Source organism: Paroedura picta, chromosome 7 (assembly GCF_049243985.1).
Source record: "Paroedura picta isolate Pp20150507F chromosome 7, Ppicta_v3.0, whole genome shotgun sequence".
Taxonomy (NCBI): Eukaryota; Metazoa; Chordata; class Lepidosauria; order Squamata; family Gekkonidae; genus Paroedura; species Paroedura picta.
In genome coordinates, this window is record NC_135375.1 from 20,025,420 (window position 1) to 20,042,245 (window position 16,826).

A 16,826-nucleotide genomic window follows, 5' to 3' on the forward strand; every position below is an offset into this window, starting at 1 on the left:
TTCTTCAGGCTTTGAGAAACCCCAGAAGTGCACAATTATGCAGACGATGGTTGGGAAGCAGAGCTGTATACATGCTACTGTTGCGTGCTCCGGCATGTTTCGGCGATCTCAGAAGCCCGAGGTGGCCAGTGCCGCGGCACGGAGAGGAAGGGCAGTGCCAGCTGATGTGCCGCCACCACTGCTCCTTCTCACCGTGCCACAGCGGTGGCCACCTCGGGGTTCGGTGGTCACCGATGCGGCCGAACCGCGCTGGAGCACTCAACCCTAGTACATGCCCATCTGAGGCCTCATCCTACCCCCTTCCAGGCCTATCATTGGCCATTGGGGTGGGAGGTCAACATGACCATATATGATTGTATCAACTGATAAATGTTTAACAAATGTAGAACATATATTAAAAATGAATTAACTCCGACCTGTTTGGGAAACTCTTCCAGGGCCAATGAGAAACCCCAGGGTTGAGGAAGCATATACTAGATCAGTGGTCCCCAACCCTTGGTCCAGGGACCGGGACCAGTCCATGGATCAGTCGGTATCGGGCCGCGGCTTCTCCTCGTCCTCCTCCCCGGCTGCTGCCTCGAGGGCTGCCCTGCCACTCTGCCACCGGCTCACCTTTGGTTCTCTCCAGCGGCCACCATGGCTGGGGCTCCCCCTCAGCATTTCACTGTGCAGCTGCTCCTGGCAGCGCCCCCCAGTGGGTGGTGGGAAAGCAAGTGGAGCAGGGGCTCAGGCAGTGGCGACCTCCCTTGGCAAAAGACTACCCCCCTCCCGGGCCTCAGTAAAATTCTCAAGCCTTGACCGGTCCCCAGTGATAAAAAGGTTGGGGACTACTGTTCTAGATGCTGATACAAGATCTCTGGTCAAGGCCTCCCACAGCACATTAGGCAGAACTTTTGCCTAACAGGGATTTCTGAATGTTAATCAATGACAAAAGCAATTCACAGGAAAGGGTTGTGCACTTGCATTCCCCCAAATGACTAGATTACTAGCAATGCAATCCTATCTACAGTTATTTAACCCAAGGAACATAGAAGTATGTAACTCTATTTAGGATTACACCACTGATATGTGTAAGTAGAATGGAACAGCCACCCAGCCAGGTAACACTAACAAAGACAAATTTAGGCTGTCTTCTGCTCCCTTGTTATTCTAACTGATTAATAATGAAATTATGCATATCTTCACTTTCATGTAGAGAAGATTGATGGTGTTGTCTCTAAAGTTGACAGGTTTTTCTATTAGCGCTTCTAATTAATGTGCTGTGCCTCTAATTAACGTGTCTTTTTGGAACAGATGCACAAATCATTTTAACATTATTAAACACATTCTTTTGCATTTTCGATGGGTAGATAACAGCCTTTGGGAGAAACAAAAAAACTTTCATCCTGGCATTTGTCCCCAGCCCATGTTGTAGGCAAATTCATCGTGGGTTACCAAATATTCCTAATGTTAAAGGGCCACCTACCAACATTCCCAAAGGCCTGGGGCCTTCCACGGAAGATCCTTGTTTTCTAAGAACGTCACACCGAACGGATCTCTTTCTTTCACTTCCCTACTGCAGTTGATGAAGCCTTCCAAAGGAAACCACCAAACAAAGAAAATGGAGGCTGCTTTCTAAATACGACACATCTCAGTAGTAAAAATGAGACTCGTTTGCCTCTATCATGGGTGGGTTTTGTCCTAAGTTACCACCACAACCCAGATTCAGGTTTATCTACTGTCTGGTACATACACCCACTTTTTAATGAGGAGCCACATGAATGGAAGCGTCCAAGTTCCCATTTATGAGGCCTCATCCTAGAAGATGTTGTGTCATTGAGTGGACTGGTGCCAGACATCCTTCACGCATGTCCTCCTGCTTCTATGACTTCGTATGACCTATGGAACGCAATTTTACTAGACTGCATTCCCTTTTAAAATCACGATGACAAAGCTTTGCAGCTTTTAGCCAGGGAATGCCTGTGCTTCAGCATGAAAGTGCTGAGAATCCGAAAGCCCATATGTTCCTCTAGAAACCAAGGGGCGGAAATATGGCTTTCCAGGCAGTGAATCATCAATATTTCGACTGCTATGATTCCCCCCGCCCCCACTGACTTTGTGCCAACTGTGTGTCTCTTCTAGACAAAACAATGCTGCATTGGCAATGGGATTAAGTCAGGTTTAAATGAACTATATGCTGAAGATTAATGTAGAGAGTGGACATCAACACTGGCCTTGGTATATATAGCAGACTGTGTGGCATTACACCCCATTGAAATCCTTGCCCTCTCCAAATGCCACCCTTTGCAGGCTTCACCGCCAAAGCTTCCAGGTTTTTCCCAACCTGGAGCTGGCAACCCTATCCCAGCAGTTTTGTGTTTTTGCAGGCTTGATGGGGGTAAATGCAAACATTCTTTGTGTGGCCAATGTTCATAAGACCTTCTCCTGCAGTCATTGCACAGCTACACAAAAACCAGTGGTGAATGCACATAAAGCTGTCACAAAAAGAGGATTTTGCTAGTGTGCTTCATCTTCAAGTGGCTGATGTGAGTGAGGCTGGTTTGGAAGCTCAGCAACCTCAGTCACAAGAGCACCGCATGGGCTCTGAGCAGAAGCCTAGACTGGAATTTGATACCAGACCTAATAAACAGTGTATAATTATTATGATCATTATGAAATCCCCCACCCAACCCAGCAATTAAGATTTGTGACACAATTTATTCTGGTCTCTATTGTTGTCACTATCATCGCAATAAGTACTTCTCTGAAAGAATCCCTATCTCAAATTCTTGGAGATGTTGAATCAATAACCAAAGTTTTGCCCCTTGATGGAATACTAAACCATTAACTCTTCGTTTCCAGCTTCAAAACTAGGCCTTTGTGGGAGAACATTAGCGACCTCTTGTCCAGCTCTGACTTGAATAGCCCAGGTCAGATTTCAGAAGCTAGGCAGGGTCAGCCCTGGTCATTATTTGGATGGGAGACCGCCACGCAAAGCAATGGCAAACCATTTCGAATACATCTCTTGCCTTGAAATCCCTACCGAAGCACCACAGATCAGTTGCAACTTGATCGCAGAAGAATAATTGTCAAACGGCCATAATTTTCAGCGAAACCTAATAGTGGAAAGGCTGACAAACCAGAAATGCAAGATTTTGCTCGGTTCCTCCCTGGCTTTGCCTTTGAGATACTAGATTCCATCTGGGAGCCATATCTGAGCCACCAAACTCCTCCCACCTTTGCATCTGATCCACTAGATTCCATACTGTTACTGTCTGCTTGGACGCTATCCCCAGACCAGTCCTAGAAGCTGGCATTTTCACAATGAGAAGCCAGGAAACCTAATCATATCCCAAGCTATTTTGCCTAATGGTTGTAGAGACGGGTGATCTTCTATTTTCCCCCCCAACTAATCTCCAGACAACAGAAATCAGGTTTCCCAGGAGAACATGGTGGCTTTGGAAAGTCAAGTCTATGGCGTTACACCTGCCAAGGACCCTTCCCTTCCCAAACCCTGCCCCCTCCGGGATCCACTTCCCAAATTTTCCAGGTATTTTCTAAACCAGTGCTGGCTGGGTTACTAACTACTAGTAAGTTTATGGGCAGAACTGCTAAGGTGACCAGATTGTCCCACTTTTGGAGGGACATCTGGGGGTACCTGGCAAACTGTACTTATATTGAAATTAAAAATATATTACAATACTATTTTTTGCATTCTATGCATTCTATGAAACTTTTTGTTGCTCCATATAGACCAGATTTTTAATCAAGAACCCCCTCCCCCCGGTCAATGGTGTCCCGCTTTACCAATGTTAAAATCTGGTCACCTTATGCTATGTGGGACATATGCTGCTATGAAGAGTTCTCCCTTGCTACTAAACTCCTATTCTGAAGTCATCGGATTGCACATTTGTAATCATATCACTTGCTCCAAGGTAGGGGAAGAAGAAGAACAACAAGAAGAACAACAAGAAGAAGACCATCGGTGGGACCGATGGTAACCTGAGGCAGCCATTTTGTGACTGTAGCCTCTGGTATAGTGGTTAGGGGTGCGGACTTCTAATCTGGCATGCCGGGTTTGATTCTGCACTCCCCCACATGCAGCCAGCTGGGTGACCTTGGGCTCGCCACGGCATTGATAAAACTGTTCTGACCGAGCAGGAATATCAGGGCTCTCTCAGCCTCACCCACCTCACAGGGTGTCTGTTGTGGGGTGAGGAAAGGGAAGGCAATTGTAAGCCACTTTGAGCCTCCTTCAGGTAGGGAAAAGTGGCATATAAGAACCAACTCTTCTTCTTCTTCTTCTTATACAAGGACATCCACATCCGAGAAACTTTTATCCTTGTTTAAAAAACCAAAACTTCGCTCAGCTACAATTCCATAACTCATCTCATCCACTAAAGTTCTATATGGAAACAGAGCATACTGGGGAAGGCACATCACAATCAAGCCCTTTCCTCATGAGCGAAACATATTTTAATCCTTCTAGGCACATCACGTCAATTTTATCTGAAATACCTCACCACTTGTCTGTGAGAAAGTACGCCAGGGTAATATTCCCACCCACCACGACAAATTTGCCGAGTGATATGAGAATTGCTGCCTTTATAATGAAGATGGAAAACGCGTATTTACTAGACTATTCCCAGGAGGCTGAGCAAATTACCACTTACTTAATTCCACCACCTCCGGTTGTATTCTCTTGATGACTTTGAATGCAAACATTATTCCTCACTAGACCTTTCTTTGCATTCGTTTCCCCCACGATTCTTATTACATGCAAACTGGCTCTGTGTGTGTGTCGTCAAAAGTGAGTCCCACTAGACCAGCTTTCTCAGCGAGGGTTTTGTGAAACCCTGGGGTTTCTTGATGGCCCTGGAAGGGCTTCTTGAACGGGTGGGAGTTAATTAATTTTTAATATATTAATATATTTGGCATAAGCTTGAAAGAGATCCACTTTGGGACAAGTAAGTCATTTCTCCCCTTTCATTTATACACTATTCTTTATACCAATGAGCTTACATTGTTCTCCTCCCCATCATTTTATCCTGACGACAACCCTGTGAGGTAGGGTAAGCAGAGTATGGAAGACTGGCTCAAGGTTAACCAGCGGATCTCCTTGGCAGAGCAGGTTTTTGAACCTGGGCTCCCCAGATCCTAGTCTTACAGTCTAACCCAGAGATTCCTAATTAGGGGTCTGTGGACCCCTAGGGTCCATAGGAGCTCTGAAGTGGTGTGGGCTAGGCTGTCTACTCTTCTTTTTGGCCTACATGAGGCAGAACTGCCATGCTAGTAGTAAAGGTGGTGGTGGGGGGAGCAAAAGGGGGGCATGACCAGCTGACATAACTTCCAGGAGTTCTCCACAGTCAAAAGGTTGAAAAAGCCTGTTCTATCTGCTACACCTACACTGAAGCCTGAAAGGCATCCTCAGGCATTATCCAGTATGACGACAACAACGAAGACGACGAAGAAGAATTGGTTCTTATATGCCGCTTTTCTCTTCCCGAAGGTGGCTCAAAGTGGCTTAGAGTCCAAATATATTGTCATTCTTCACAGACTGATGCCCAATTGCCTTAAATAGTTCTAATAGAATGGGGGGAATGTATAAATAACATACTATTTGAAGACAAAGTCCCTTAAGGACAGTAAAAATGCATAATTTCAAAGCTCTCAGCAGCTCATCTGTGTAATGAATGTCTACTTCTCAGGAGCAAGCTAAATTTGACGGTGGAGATCAATGTCTGGTGCTCCTGATTTTATTAATTTTCTGAAATGCCATGGTGGTGAGAGAGCCATCACTGGATTCTTTTGTGCATATACTGGGTTCTTTGTCTTACTTAATTGGGTCTGGCCAAACTAGTTTTGCAGTCCGGGTGTTTTGTTTTGCAGAAAGTGCTTTCGCACTGCGTTGCCCACGCAACCTTCAATTGTCTTAGAAGCTATTGTCTGTTTGCAGCCAGGGGTGCATTAAGAGACACAAAGGAGAAGGAATGAGATGGTCATACCACAGAAAAGCCCAGGAAAGGTTTGGGGGAAGAGAGAGAAAAGGAGGAGAGAGAAAGACAAGGGGGGATTTAAATAGGAGCAGATGCTAAAAGGAAACACCCATCTTGTTTATATATATAATCAATAAAACAGCAATTAAATTAACTTACAGGGGTAACAGCATGTAAAGCTTGATGTAGTGGTTAAGATGGGTGGCAGCCTCTGACTGGGAGAGCTGGGTTTGATTTCCCACTTCTCCATATGCAGCCAGCTTGGGCCAATCACAGTTCTCTCAGAGCTCTCTCAACCCCACCTACCTCACAGGGTGTCTATTGTGAGGAGAAGGTTTGGCAATTGGAAGCCACTGAGACTTCTTCAGGTCATCAAAAGCAGGGTACAAAAAAAGCAGCTCTTTGTGAGTTCCCTGAATGACTGGGGGGAGATGTATGCAGAGTTTCCCATGCTGCCTTCCCTAATGGGAACTTGCAGCTGGCTCCCATCAGAGAAGACAAGCAGGGAGAACTCCACGCCTCCTTCAGGAGCCAGCTCCCCCTCAGCTGCTGCTGGCAGCGCCCCCCAGTGGGTGGCGGGACGTAGGTGGGAAAGCAAGTGGAGCAGGGGCTCAGGCGGCGGCAGCGGTGTCCCTTGGCAAAAGACTATCCCCCCCCCCAGGCCTCAGTAAATTTGTCAAGCGTTGACCGGTCCCTGGTGATAAAAAGGTTGGGGACCACTGCTGTAGAGGGCAGGGTATGAGGAGTGGAGGGACTTCAATGGGGTGTAATGCCATGGAGTTCCCCTTCTACATGGCCACTTTCTCCACGGGAACTGATCTCTGTTGCTGAGGTGTTGGGAGCCCAGGTTAGGGAGGACTCATCAGAAGAAAAACCTTTCCAGGTGCTCCCAGCGTCACCCAAGTCTCAGCTGGATGAAATACTGATTCTCTGTCTTTCTCATCTGTCCTTCCTTCCAGCAGAGAGCTGAAACCTGAGACTAATACAGGAGGCAAAGGAAGCAGCTGGCCTTCCTCCCTTGCCTGGAGATGGAGGGTAGGAAATGGCTGAGGTTGGAGTAATTTACCAGCAGCAGGGTCTTTAAGAGAAGCAAACACCTCTTCTACTTGGCAAGCAGCCAGACAGATAAGCCCCATGATTGGCCCTCATTGGCAGAGTGCTCTCTCTCCCTATTGGTGGCACCCCCCAGGGAGGACTAATAAGGTAGGGAGTCAGTTGTCTGCGCACTATTTGAACTGATTTACCCTCATTAGAAAAGTGCAATTTGAACTTATTGGCCCTCATTAGCAGGGTGCAATTTGAACTGGTTGGTCCTCATTGGCAGAGTGCTCTCTCCCTATTGGTGGCATGCCAACTGGGAGGGCCAATCAGGAAGTGAGCAAGCTGTCTATGCGTTTCAATTTTAAACTGTTTAGCAAAGTGATTGTTTTATTGACTACATTAGACTGTATTTTTCCTCCCCTTTGTTCCCTAATTGTGAGATCCAGTTTATGGCCTGTTATATTGTTTTTATCTTATTATTTGTTCATTGTGTGAGCTAGTTTCATTCCGTTGTTCCTTGTTAGGATTATACGGATCTTTACTGCATTGTTTTTCTAACCGATGGTGAATCACCTCTGCTCATCTCTTGCCTTGAAAACCCCTTGAGGAGTTGCAGCAGCTCAACTACAACATGACAGCACTTAATTACTATTATTAATCCACCTTGAATCTTAAATAGAAAGGCGGATAATAAACGAACTAAATAAAGAAATTAATCCTAGTATACTCATTTAACAGTCAAAACTAAATACAAAAAACTTCATACAGAATAGGCTGTACAATAAAGTATAATAAATTATATATTTACAATGATCTTACAATATTGAAGTCTTTTAAATAATCTAATTCAAAGTTTGTAGATTATTTTAATTTCTCAGCGTACACACAGCATGACAAAAATACCAGTTATGAACTTTTCATTCCACTTTATCAGATACAAACACATATTCCTCTAGACCTTAATCTCATATAGCATTTTCAAGTTCACTACTCCGACATACAGAGCTTCGCTAATGACTACTAAGTGTCCCAAGCTGGTAACTATCTACAAACGGGAAGTCAATGAGAAAATTAGAAGATGTACTTCTATGAAGGTTTTGAAATCATCATTTGTTAAAATAATTCATTATATTTTATTGTGCAGCCTATTCCATACGCAGTTTTTGCATTTCCTTGGAGGAAGTTCAGGGCAAGATAAGACCCAAACAGCAACAATTGCTTCTTCCATCACTACAGCGCCATGGCCAGAAAAGCCTACATCAATAGCCCAGCCGGGAAATTGCATAACGCGAAAGCATTCTGCGCACGCTCAGAGGCTCCCAGAGCCCTAGGATTCGAATCCAGACCCCTCCAGTATTCCACTTTGAAGCGTTCACTCCAGGACCGCGCATGCGCTCACGGAACTCACTTCTCAAGCCCTACGGGCACCATCCGCGAGCTCCACAGCGCAGGCGCAGCCTTCGTGTGGCCTGGGGACCGTTTCTCCGCCTCGCCTCCCGCGCATGTGTGGCCCGGTCGGTAGCCATGGTGACGGGACGCGGAGCGCTGCTCGAGCCGGTCTCGAGCCCGGTGCAAAGTAGGTGAGGCGCGCAGCTCGCTTGCGACCATGACTGACATCTTGTGCGACTGGCTGAACAGAGAAGTGAAGCTTTCGCGGGTCGTGGGTGAGTCTGGGGAGGGGGCTTGCGTTGAAAAGAGGGGCTCGTCTCCCTTGCCCGGCGTGGGGAACAAGTGGGAGTGAGCGCTGCGCTCGGCTCTTGAACCAAGAGTTACCGCGGCTTCAGCGTGGCTGGCAAAAGAAATTCTGCTCGTTTTGTCCTGAAAGCCCTTGGTCCCAATCCCAGAGGTGTGAAGTTCTTTGTCTGCTTAGTTTTGGGTGATACAACCTTGAAGAAGGGGAAAGTACTTTGCATGTGCCCAGAGGCACCCTGTTTAACGGGAAAAAGCAATATACGGCAGTCTTGGAGGACTTGAAACAAATTTTTGTTGTGTCAGAAGCTTCTGTGGACTACAGCCCACCGGGTTTTAAAAAAAAATGCCATAACTTTAGTTGGATTAGAGGCATCTGATGATATAGCTTCTAATCCACTGAAGTCTGCTGGGAAATAAATTTAGTCTTTAAATTATCACAGGCCTCTGGTTCATTTTTGCTGCAACGGATGAACTCCACTTCTGTGGATCTATTAAGTACACTAATGCCTATTATATCTCTGTCTATTAACTAGTATTTCCAGGATAGACTCAGGCAGGTAGGAGTTTGTCTGAAGCAACAGAACAACGTTTGAGTCTAGGCACCTTGAAGACCAACAAAGTCTCTGATTAAAGCATATACTCAGAATTAAACCTTCTTGGTCTTAAAGGACCCACTGGATTCAAACTTCATTGGTATATTTCCAGGATGCTCTTTCATGCTGAGATTGGCCACAGGGTTTAGTATCGCCAATAAATGGAGATAGTCAACCTTGCCCTCACCTGGGTGGCCTAGGTCAGTGATCTCCAACCCCCAGTCCAGGGACCGGGACCGGTCTGTGGATCAGTCAGTACCGGGCCGCGGCTCCTCCTCGCCCTCCTCCCCGGCTGCTGCCTCGGGGGCTGCCCTGCCATTCTGCCGCCGGCTCACCTTTGGTGCTCTCCAGCAACCACCAAGGCTGGGGCTCCCCCTCAGCGTGGAACTGCACAGTTGCTGCTGGCAGCACCCCCCAGCAGGCAGCGGGAAGTCAGGGGCACCGGTGGGAAAGCAAGTGGAGCAAGGGCTCAGGCGGTGGCGACTTCCCTCGGCAAAAGACTACTCCCCCCGCCCCCCCCGGGGCCTCAGTAAAATTGTCAAGTGTCGACTGGTCCCCAGTGAAAAAAACTTTGGGGACCACTGGCCTAGGTTATTATCCCAGTGTAGTCAAATCTTAGAAACTCCATAGAGTCAGGCCTGACTAGTCCTAAGGAATTCTAAGGTTGCTACACTGAGCCCAACACTGACAAACCATTGCCTTGAAAACTATGGCATTGCCGTGAGTCAGCTGTGGTGCTTCCCACAACCAGTCAGCCTTGGAAAAGTCAATTTGCCCAAGTTTTTGTTGTTGTTGTTAGTTGTGAAGTTGAGTCCCACCCATCACGACCCATGGACAATGATCCTCCAGGCCTTCCTGTCCTCTACCATTCCCCGGAGTCCATTTAAGCTCACACCGACTGCTTCAGGGACTCCATCCAGCCACCTCATTCCCTGTCGTCCCCTTCTTTCGCCCTCAATCGCTCCCAGCATTAGGCTCTTCTCCAGGGAGTCCTTCCTTCTCATGAGGTGGCCAAAGTATTTGAGTTTCATCTTTAGGATCTGGCCTTCTAAGGAGCAGTCCAGGCTGATCTCCTCTAGGACTGACCGGTTTGTTCGCCTTGCAGTCCAAGGACCTTGCAAGAGTCTTCTCCAGCACCAGAGTTCAAAAGCCTTAATTCTTTGACGCTCGGCCTTCCTTATGGTCCAACTTTCACAGCCATACGTTGCAACTGGGACGACCATAGCCTTGACTAGATGCACTTTAGTTGTCAGGGTAATTTCCCATAGCTTTCCTCCTCAGGACCAAGCGTCTTTTAATTTCTTTGCTGCAGTCCTCGTCTGCAATGATCTTGGAGCCCAGGAAAATAAAATCTATCACTACCTCCATTTCTTCCCCATCTATTTGCCAGGAATTGAGAGGGCTGGATGCAATGATCTTCATTTTCTTGATGTTGAGTTTCAAGCCAACTTTGGCACTCTCCTACTTCATCCGCATCAAAAAGCTCTTTAGTTCCTCTTCGCTTTCTGCCATTAGAGTGATATCATCTGCATATCTGAGGTTGTTGGTATTTCTCCCTGCAATCTTAATCCCAATTTGTGACTCTAACCCCGCCTTTCTCATGATGTGCTCCGCATACAAGTTAAATAGGCAAGGCGACAGTATACTCCTTTCTCAATTTTGAACCAGTGATTCCATGCCCAGTTCTCACTGTTGCATCTTTACCTGCATATAGGTTTCTCAAGAAACAGATAAGATGTTCTGGTTTTCCCCTCTCTTTAAGAATTTGCCACAATTTGTTGTGCTCCACACAATCAACATAGTAATAGTAATAAATTACCTTATCGAATGGTGAAATACTGGGTCTTAACTTTTATAGATTAAAAACTTTTATAAATTAACTTTTATAGAAAAAAAAATGACAGGTTCGAATGGGTAGTCGTGTTGGTCTGAAGTGGCAGAACAAAGTTTGAGTCCAACTAAGTTTTATTCAAGGTTCCAACTGAGTAGTTACAAGAGAACCTGTCACCTAAGTCCACAAAGCTCCGGCCGGGCTGAGTTCTGTCCTCTGCTTGGGTGGAGATGAGGAACAGGGTCAGGTTCTTTTGGGAATGCGCCTGTCCATTAATCTTTAATATTGACATTTTCTTTCTTTTACTATGGTTCCCCCCACTAGAGTGGAACCCAAGTAAACGACAGCCTGATAAACTTAGCTTGTTTTTCCTTTAAGACTCTTGTATTTGGTAGACTTCTCCATTACGCTGTGTGCTAATCCATGACCCACTCATATATTTGGTCTTGTAACTCCCATTTCATTGTGTGATGAGGTGCACATGGTAGCTTACCCTTTGAATAAAACCTAGTTGTTTTAAAAGTGCTACTGGGCACATGCTTCATTCTGGTTAAACAACAGGAAACAAAGAGCAGTAATAAATGGACAGTTCTAACAGAGGAAGGAAGCAAGCTGTGGGGACCCATGATGATTGGTACTGGGGTTGCTTGCTACTATATAATTCATAAATGATCTGAACCCCAGAGTGAGTGGCATAGTGGCCAACTTTGCAGATGACACAAAATGATTCAGGAACTAGGGATAAAGCCAGTTGCATTCAGGAATACAACAGGTGCTAGATTGGGGTGGGGAGGGGGTGGAAGAACTCTGTGAATGGCCTCCCCCTCCCCTCAGGACCTGGAAAGGCTGCAGGCTGGAGGCCCCCGGGAAGGGAAATCACCAGCAGGGGCAGCTCTCCAGCGGCAGGGATCTGCAGCCTCGGAGGGTCCCCCAAGATGATTAGGGGGTTGGAGCACCTTCCCTTTGAGGAAAGGCTGAAAAGTCTTTCATTTGTCTAAATTGAAAAGAGATTATTTTGGGGGTGGGGGGTTTGCATGATAGGGGTTTATAAAATGATGCATTGACCAAGAGAATTTTTTCTTCCTCTCCTAAAATACTAGAACCTGGGGACATCCTATGAAGCTGATGGGTGGTAGGTTTAGGACAGATGAAAAAAAAAAATTACCCAACAGGGACCTCAGTGTTATATTCATTGTGTCCAGTCTCCAAAGCTGCTATTTCGCCCAGGGGAGCAAATCTTCATAGCCTGGAGATAGAGCATAATTCTGAGAATGCTCCAGGCCCCATCTGGAGGCTGGAAACCCTAGGAGCCTTTGCCAGGGATAAGAAAGACACTTGAAAATTAGCTTGCAATTGGGGATCTCATTCATATCTGTTGGGGTACTTAGGATGAAGCATTTACCTTTTGCGCAGGTATTTGAAAAAAGTTTGTGTCATTGCTTTGATTTCAACCCATTCCTTGCTCTTTGCTTATCCTTAAAAAGGTAAAGGTATCCCCTGTGTAAGCACCGGGTCATGTCTGACCCTTGGGGTGACACCCTCCAGCGTTTTCATGGCAGACTCAATACAGGGTGGTTTGCCAGTGCCTTCCCCAGTCATTACCGTTTACCCCCAAGCAAGCTGGGTACTCATTTTACCGACCTCGGAAGGATGGAAAGCTGAGTCAACCTTGAACCGGCTGCTGGGATCGAACTCCCAGCCTCATGGGCAGAAGTACAGACTGCATGTCTGCTGCCTTACCACTCTGCGCCACAAGAGGCTCTTGCTTATCCTTACAGTGGTACTAAAATCTCTGTTTATTATATCGGGCTGGGAAGGGGGATAGGATAGCAGAGTGGGCATAAAATAGTTCTTGTCCTCTCTTGGGCTTTTCTAAGGTCCAAGCATGCTTTAAGATGTTTAGCCATTGGCGTGAAATATATTGATCCTGCGTTGAGCAGGGGGTTGGCCTAGATGGCCTGTGTGGCTCCTTCCAACTCTATGGTTCTATGCTAACCATGAATGAGGTCAACAGCCTGATGAATTCAGGAGTGTGTGATAAACATATAGTGTTGCTTCCAAGGATGCTCCCATCTCCCCTGTTTTGCAGGGAGAAGAAGTCAGTATAAACAGTTGGTTCCTCAAGCCCAGCCCCCAATGATCCACCATACGTAGCTCGTAGGAGAGCCAGTTTGGTGTACTGTTCAATAGCGGTGGCTTCTAATCTGGCAAGTCAGATTTGATTCCCCGCTCCTCCACATGCAGCCCCCTGAGTGACCTTGGGCTCATCACAGCACTAATAGAGCTGCTCTGACCAAGTGGTAATATCAGGGCTTTCTCAGCCTCACCCACCCCACAGGGTGTCTGTTGTGGGGAGAGGAAAGGGAAAGCGACTGTAAGCCGCTTTGAGACTCCTTCGGGTAAAGAAAAGCTGCATATAAGAGCAGACTCTTCTTCTTCAGTACTATCAGGGCTCTCTCAGCCTCATATCCCTCATTGGGTGTCTGTTGTGGGGAGAAGAAAGGAAGCCGCTTTGAGACTCCTTTGGGTAGAGAAAAGCTGCATATAAGAACCAGCTCTTCTTCTTCAGTACTATCAGGGCTCTCTCAGCCTCATCTCCCTCACAGGGTGTCTGTTGTGCGGAGAGGAAGGGCAGGCGATTGTAAGCTGCTTTGAGATCCCTGGCAGAGAAAAGTGGCATATAAGAACCAACTCTTCTTCTCTTTGGCTTTGTGGCGCACAGGTTGAGCAAGCTTGCCCCATGCCTTGGGAGGTAGATCCGTGCGTACCTGGGCATGTTTTTTTTCCATTCATAAGTGAAATACCTTCCTAGATGGTGCTTGTTCCAAGCTACACAACACTCCCTTCACATTCCCAGAACTCCCCTGGGGAGGGGGGGGGACAACAACAGGGAGGGTTTTCGTCAGCCAGGAGTCTTCTGTGGATTTCGGAGACCCAAAGCAGTTGGGCTTCCTCAATTAACAAGGGCCCTGGAGGGACAGCCCTCCCTTGTACGTATGTGTTTATCCAGCAGGTCTTACTGTTTCAGTGGCAAATGCCTTCCCCCCAAGGTACAATCGTATCCACACCGCGCCATGAAAATTCTCTAATGGAAAGCAAGACTAGCAGATTTCTAGCTCCCTTTGGGCCGTGGGAGGAGGCAATGATATAAACATTTAAATTGCCCTTTTACCTTCCAGCTTCTCTATGCCATGTGTCAGACTGCAGTTATTGTGTTGCTTCCACAGTGAACAGAGCCTTGAAATGCTGAGAAATTAAATGCCTGGTCCTTCTATTTGTGTGCTGACTTACAATCAATTAATATATCAAGGCAGGAGGGGAGGGGGTTAATCTCTAGAGCAGGGGTAGCCAAACCGTGGCTCTCCAGATGTCCATGGACATCAGTTCCCATGAGCCCCTGGGGCTCATGGGAACTATAGTCCATGGACATCTGGAGAGCCACGGTTTGGCCACCCCTGCTCTAGACTATGCAGATCTGTTCCCTGGCAAAATAGGTTTAGAAGTGTCAAGCTCCAGGTGGTGGCTGGAGATCTCCCACTATTACAATTGATCTCCTGGCAACAGAGATGTTCCCCTGGAGAAAATGGAAGCTTTGGAAGGTGAACTCTATGACATTATACCCCATTGTCTTCCCAAACTCTACCCTCCTGAGGTTCCATCCCCAAATATCCTGGTATTTCCTAACCTGGCACTGATAACTCAAGGTAGGCTCCCTGGAGATTCTTTCCATAATGCTATAGCACAATGTGGTTTGAATTCAGGGCAAGGCTCAGTGCAAAAAATACGTATGACATTTTCTTCAGTTGAGTTTTTGGTAGACTTGTAGGTAAGACTCTTGCCATTTCTCAATTGAAAGTGGAGAATTCAGAGTAGCTGTTGCAACAGGAGGTGTAGCAGGTACTCTGAACTGTCCGCTTTCATTGTTTCAAAAAAAAAGTAAGACTCCAGTTGTTTCCCTTGTGGAGATATAAGGGAAAAGGTGCATCTTCTCAACTGACAACTACTTTATTTCTTTTCATTTTCTTTAAAAAAGCTGAGAATTCAGAGAACTCATTACATCTATTGCTACAGCATTATATCTATAAAAAATTAACCCACCCCAAGAATGGAAGAGGGGTTGCAGAACCTAGGACCCATGGCCGATGCGGGCGATGATTAATTTTAACTGATTAATTATTTTGAATGTAGCTATGATATGTATTCTAAATGTTGTAGCCTGCCCTGAGCCCACAATGCCAAGGAGGGTGGTATAACAATCCAATGATAGATAGATAGATAGATAGATAGATAGATAGATAGATAGACATAGACATAGACATAGACATAGACATAGACATAGACATATTATAGATGATAGATGGATAGATAGATAGATAATAACAATATTCTAGTGCTGATTTTCTTTCTTTTCTGCAAAAGTCCTGGTGGCTCAGGAGCCACTGCTGTAGATCTAAGGCAGGGAAACGGCACAGTAACCTGCCATGTTAGAGCGCCATGTTAGAGTTGCCACAGTGTTTTATTTATGTTTTAAGCTCCATCGTATATTGCCTCCTAAGTTCTTGCAGTGATCACTTGATTTCTTCTGGGGGCTCATTCTGGTCCTATGGAACTTTGCTGAGAACACCTGCTTCCAGGCTGCAGTGGATCTGATGGCATATTTTGTAGGAACTGCTGGGCAGAATGCAGTTGATGCTCAAGTTGTTAAAGGAAAAGGCAGCCCAACTAATATACTGTCTCCATGTTGTGAAAGGCTTTAAAAGTCAAAATCAGCACCTGGTGTAGTAGTTAAGAGCGGATTTCTAGTCCGTTGAGCCTGGTTTGATTCCCGACTCTTCCACATGCAGCCAGCTGGGTACCCTTGGGGCAGTCACAGCCATGATAGTGCTGTTCTCACAGAGCAGTCTTGTCAGAGCTCTCTCAGCCTAACCTATCCTACAGGGTGTCTGTTGTGGTGAGAGGAAGGGAAGGCGATTGTAAACTGCTCTGAGACCCCTTTGAGCCGTGAAAAGCAGGGTATAAAAAACAACTCTTCTATTTAAAATGTTTATCAGCCACTTTGCTATTTGTATGTAAATAAAACATAAAAATACATGAATTATATGCACCTGTTCTACAGCTGATTCTTGCAGGCCAGACTGAAGGTGGATGGGGTGGGGGAAATAGGGCTTTGTTTGGTTGTTTTTAATTTTTAGAATGTTTCAATCTGTTTACGAATGTTTTTGTCTATTGATGAACCCATTTGCAAAGGGGGTGGTCTATAAATCAAATCATCATAAATAAATAAAAGTTTAAAACGGCTTCTAGGTTGGGTGAACTGAACTGACTGCATTCTCTCCTGGAAAAAAAAAGAATCTTCAGCTGTCTGCTAAGAATTGAAATTGTGTTTTCTGCTCAGCCATATCAGTAACTGGGAAACCACAATAGCCAGTCTCCATGTGGAAATGTCCTTTGTTATAGCAAACCGCAGCAAAAGTCCAGTGGCACCTTAAATACTTAAATCTTCAAGGTTCTACGGAGCATTTCTTTGGCTGCCTGATCAGAAGTATATTGTTGATTAGTGGTTCCTTGCCAAGCCAACATCCCCTACTCACCCCTGAGACCAATATCCATTCTACCTGAGCTGCCTGGGAATAAACCATGGGGAAGCCCCAGTGGTAGTATACCTGTCAGCAGGCTCCGTTTACCCATGAAGCA

General features: G+C 46.1%; 1 protein-coding gene across 6 annotated transcripts in view; it reads left to right on the top strand.

The window, feature by feature from the left end:
- The first annotated feature begins 8,474 nt into the window (after positions 1 to 8,474).
- SPEF2 (sperm flagellar 2) overlaps positions 8,475 to 16,826 on the top strand; it is a 110,256-nt gene continuing 101,904 nt past the window's right edge. For 3 of the 6 annotated variants that reach the window (XM_077346967.1, XM_077346965.1, XM_077346966.1), the window contains exon 1: positions 8,478 to 8,680. In XM_077346967.1, the coding sequence (XP_077203082.1) occupies positions 8,623 to 8,680 (58 nt within the window). In that variant the 5' untranslated portion in view covers positions 8,478 to 8,622. Of the gene's footprint in view, positions 8,681 to 16,826 lie in introns of all 6 variants that reach the window. The other 3 variants (XM_077346964.1, XM_077346968.1, XM_077346970.1) reach the window with 3 other exon arrangements.